Genomic DNA, 4,648 nt, shown 5'->3' on the forward strand with positions numbered 1-4,648 from the left:
TGCTGCGGCCGCCGGCGCAGGTGCTTCGAAGAATACCTTCGGGATCCTCTTCCTCTTCGACGGGATGGTGGCGGAGATCATGGCCGACACCGCCCCGGCGTTCGGCGCAGCTTCGACGGCGACATCGACCACCGCCGGCGGAGGAGATGCATCGCCGGCGGCGAGCGGCTCTTGCGGACGGTCCATGGAAGCGGGATCCGGCCGGGAAGGGCGCGGGGAGGAGATCGGTCGGCGGCGGCGGCGGTTGGCTTCGACGAAATGCTTCGCGCGCCGTGGAGTGGGCGATGCCGGTTTCACCCACTATCCCCGCTCCCACCCCGCACAAGTAGGGGGCGACGACCCGCCCTGTAGTCGAAAACAGCAAAAATCGATGCGGGGGCCGTTTTTACGGGGCGTGCTAGACGACCGGGTAGACGCGAAACCCTCAAATCGGCGGTTATTATACGGGTTTGCCCCTTTTACGGGGTCTGTTAGACCTGCTCTTAGAATGCTAGTCAATGGAATGGGGATGGGAGACGACGGTGTATGCACTTGAACGAGACCAAATGATAATGGAACGTAACCGGCTGCTAACTGAATTAATCATGGTTGCTACAAACGTGAACATATCAGTCGCTTGTGATTGCCAAGGGTGACGTGGCTGAATGAAATTGTAGATAATTTCTTGTGGTCGAGGCCTGCTATTTAGGTATAAAAGATATGCCACCAAGGGCTAGTCCTGGGGTTTTTTTTTTTACTTTTGCCCAGTGTGTTAAGTCGAAAAAAGCTCTGAACGTGCAAGGTACCATGTACTTTCAATAGTTGAGAGTGGCTGTGATCAATGAACTTGTGAATCAGATGAGCGTTTTCAACATTTCATCATGTCTTCAACTGCAAGATAGGGACACACAGATTCATGTATAAATAAACATGACAATGTTTTTGAACAAATGTTGTCTACTGTTACACTACAGATTCAACACAGACAGATGATAGGCCTGCTGACACAGCGGCTACAACCTTGTCGATTGGTCTGCTGATTTTTGGCGCTGCAACGGGGGTGCATCATCAGCTTCTTGTGAAGGAGTTGACCCACTCGAAGATGGTTTTGCACCAGCTGATACAACATTCTTGAGCCATGTTCCCTGGAAAGTGGGGCTGCCTCTGTTTTGGTCACCTGGGGACTCTGGCGAAGCTTGGTTTTTTGAAGTCAGGCCTGCCATAAATCTATACGCTACTCTACTAGCATTGACGATTTCTGTTTTAGCCTGCCGGAACTGGGGGACATAAAATTGCAACAAGAAAAAATCATGTTAGGGGAAATAATGAATGCAATATGTGTAAGCAAGACAACGATAAAGTATATAATAACAATAAACCAGTAACACATAAACAAAACTCCAAGCTTCAACATAAGTGCATTCAACAAAAGGAACTGGTAACACATGCGGAATTTGGTATGCATAGAACATTCTCATGATAATAACAAGAACAAGAAAAGTAATTAAGATAAGATAAACAAGTAGCAAGATAACTAATAGCACCAACATTGTAACATTATTTGTGCAGTTTACTGTTAGATTGAAAGACACTCCCTAAATATTTGAAGATAGATTGTACAGATAGATTACTGAAAATTATCCAAGTTGGACATGGCATAACATTACATACAAGAGGAAGCATGGTCATGCCAAACTGTCTTGTAGTATGCACTTTACTAAAAGTCTAAAATTCTGGCTTTTGTTTATGCCATCGTATTAATATGAGAAGAAGTCAAAGCAATAATGAACAGGCATTGACACGTATTTACATGCTTCCTGGGAAATTAGTGCTCCCTGTTATTGACACTAAACAAGTGTAGCATCTTTAATTTAATTTACAAAGGCACAAACACTGACAATTCTGCAAAAAAGACATATCCCTACAGAATGTGATGATGATGTAGTCCTGACATGCTAGGGGATTAAATGGGTGGAGAAAATAAGAAGGTGGTAGGGGATTAATATGGTATTTCCAGTTGATATGTCATTCAATCTCCTTACATAAAGTGATAATGATGCAGTACTGACATGCTGTTATGAAATATCAATTGCAACACATCAAGAAGCCAAACTTGCCTGAGTAACAGATAATCAATGCACGGTGTAGCATATCAAATAGTCACAATTCAACAAGTAGTCAAGGAATACAGCAGTTTACGAACGGACTATATATACAACACACACCTTAACTGCTGTATTCTCAGCAACCACCACAGCAGTATCACCGGCATTGGCAAAACGATTAACCCAGCCTGCAAGGTTTAATAGATAAGATTAGCCAAACAAAAATAAACCAATTGTTTCTGCCATTTCAAAACTAGAACAGCATACTGGCATGTTACAAAAAAATGCTAAAATGAGGAAAAAATGACGTCTCCATCACCCCAGGGATATAACTGGCTCAGCTGGAAATTCTATACGCTAACCAAGTTAGCTTAAAGCATCCACACACCACAGCGCAGGAGAGCTTAGTTAGATGCGTAAGAAATAAAAATAAATCGCAAGAATAAAATACGTAGCAAAGCGCTCACCCGCCCAACGACAGGCGCTTGGTTCAGACGCTATCCAAACCGCAAGCGAAAAGTCAGATAGCGCCTGGCGACTGTATTTGTGTCCCGCGTCCAGGATGAAAGGCCGCAACTGCCGATAGAGCAGGATTCCAATCATGGTGCCCGTCTTTAAGCGCTGCGTTGTGGAAGCTCTTACTGAAGTTAACTCATCAAGTCCTACTTCTAGCTATGCATTTTTTACACAGCAACCAATTTACTAATGACTAATGATCCTTAAACTAAATCTTCTGGTGTGGGGGAATATCAGTTTACCTTCCTAGTTTCCTCACTTCAAGAAAGATTTTAGGTTGACCGCGAACTAGAACCTGGCCCTATTACATGTACACTGGCTGCTAATCACCCTTTCTGTTAGCCAATTGGAAAACAAGTAATGGCAACTTATCAAACTTCCCATTCACTGCCAGATCCAGAATTCATCAAACCTAGATATTTACAAGCTGCACAAGCTAATACTAGTATAGATGGAGCAGAAGACAGATAGCTCATCTGACACCTTCAAGTAAATGCAAATACTCCTAGGTAAATAAGCAAGTAGTTCCTATAGCCTGCACCACATTCTTTCCGGGCATATCCCCTCTCCTCCCGAGACAATTTACACCACCAAGCCAAACCAACTCAATTCCTTCCGCTTAATCAGTTAATCTGCACCACTACTCTTCAGCCCTCTAACAAGTAAACTCCACTCCGCTCTTGATGCTGAGTTCAACATCACTAATCGGCTATTGCTGAGTAGCAATTATGCCAGACGGTACGTCCTTAGCTTTACCCACAGCGCCCAATTCAGTCTATTTTCCTAGTCAAGCCAATCTCATTAACTGGACTGGAATCCTCCTATCGGTATGGACAAAGTTGTGAATCATTTCTACCACCAGAGATTTGGTACCGATTGGGGGCCAGATAGGCGTATCACGGGACAGTAGTTGGCTAATCAGAAGAAGGAAGGTGTAAATCTCCTTAATCCTTACCGGGGAGCTTGGGGGCGCCGAGCCTCTCGCAGAGCACGTCGCAGAAATGGTTGCAGTTCCTGGAGAGGAGGTCGTAGGAGCTCCCCGGCCACTCGCGGCTGAGCTCCCGCAGGATCCGGTTCACGGTGGCGACGGTGCAGTTCGTCTCGCCGAGGACGATGCGCTCGCGGTAGGTGTACATGGGGTTCTTGCTGACGGGGCAGTTGAACACCCCGCTGCCGTTCTCGCAGAACCCGAACGACCACTCCTCCTCGCCATAGACCTGCAAGACATCCGGGAAATGAGATTTGGGGATCTGGGAGAGGAAGGGAGGGGGCAAGCAAGCAGGCAGGCAAGACGGCAGGCAATGCGTCGCCGCGTGCGGTGCGGACCTGAACGGCGCTGTGGAAGATGCCGCCGAGGCCGATGCGATCCTTGAAGATGCGGTTGATCTGGAGGATGGTGTTGTTGGTCTTGTCGGAGTCGCTGTTGGTCACGTCGTACACGTGGAGCACCACCTCCCTCATCTAGCCGGCGGGCAGCGTCCCGCTCTTCCTCCCTCTCCGGCGACGGCGACGGAGCGGTTGGGTTGAGGTGGGGGAGAATCGTCGGCGGGTGGTGGGTCGTTGCAGGTGGTGGCCGTCGTGGTCACGTCCTCGGTACCAGTATTCTTATCGGCGATGGGATCGGGATCATTTCCAGGTACGCTCACTGACGACGGGCCCCGCTTGCCAGCTTTCCGTTTCTGTTCCTTCTGGTCTCCGTTTCATGGTCTCAGACCTTCAGGCGATAAACCGGCAACGTAAGTTTTTTTTTTTTAGTTTATCCGGCAACGTAAGTGAAAGTTTACTTCCTCTGTCTGGGTTTGCAAGGCTCATTTAGCTTGTTTTAATTTTTAAATCAAAAAATAGCGCCTACTACTTGATGTACTCCCTATGTTTCATAAAAGTTGTAGATTTGATAAAATTTGTAAGTTTATAGATGCTATTTAGTGTCTAGATATATCTAGATTTTAATAAATATCAAACAATCTTTATGAGGCGGGAAAGATCTAGTGATAAAGATTCGATGACTAGATACTATTTTGATCGAGTGAACAACGAATCGAAACATA

General features: G+C 46.3%; 1 protein-coding gene across 1 annotated transcript; it reads right to left on the reverse strand.

The window, feature by feature from the left end:
• Nucleotides 1-821: 821 nt before the first annotated feature.
• Nucleotides 822-4,107, reverse strand: LOC124706092 (deubiquitinase DESI2-like). Its single transcript, XM_047237750.1, has 4 exons — nucleotides 3,927-4,107; nucleotides 3,556-3,817; nucleotides 2,205-2,272; nucleotides 822-1,256 (listed from the first exon to the last, which is right to left on the reverse strand). Exons 1-4 carry the CDS (start codon nucleotides 4,059-4,061, stop codon nucleotides 993-995), a joined length of 729 nt encoding a protein of 242 aa, XP_047093706.1. The 5' UTR covers nucleotides 4,062-4,107; the 3' UTR covers nucleotides 822-992.
• Nucleotides 4,108-4,648: the final 541 nt, after the last annotated feature.

Source organism: Lolium rigidum, chromosome 4, assembly GCF_022539505.1.
Source record: "Lolium rigidum isolate FL_2022 chromosome 4, APGP_CSIRO_Lrig_0.1, whole genome shotgun sequence".
NCBI classification, from domain to species: domain Eukaryota; kingdom Viridiplantae; phylum Streptophyta; class Magnoliopsida; order Poales; family Poaceae; genus Lolium; species Lolium rigidum.

Excerpts from the sequence above, each read along its gene's own strand:
- LOC124706092 (XM_047237750.1), bottom strand. The coding sequence starts at position 4,061 with ATGAGGGAGGTGGTGCTCCACGTGTACGACGTGACCAACAGCGACTCC. Across the intron at positions 3,818-3,926 it reads TCTTCCACAGCGCCGTTCAG|GTCTATGGCGAGGAGGAGTG; the intron begins GTCCGCACCGCA and ends GATGTCTTGCAG. Across the intron at positions 1,257-2,204 it reads CTGAGAATACAGCAGTTAAG|TTCCGGCAGGCTAAAACAGA; the intron begins GTGTGTGTTGTA and ends TATGTCCCCCAG.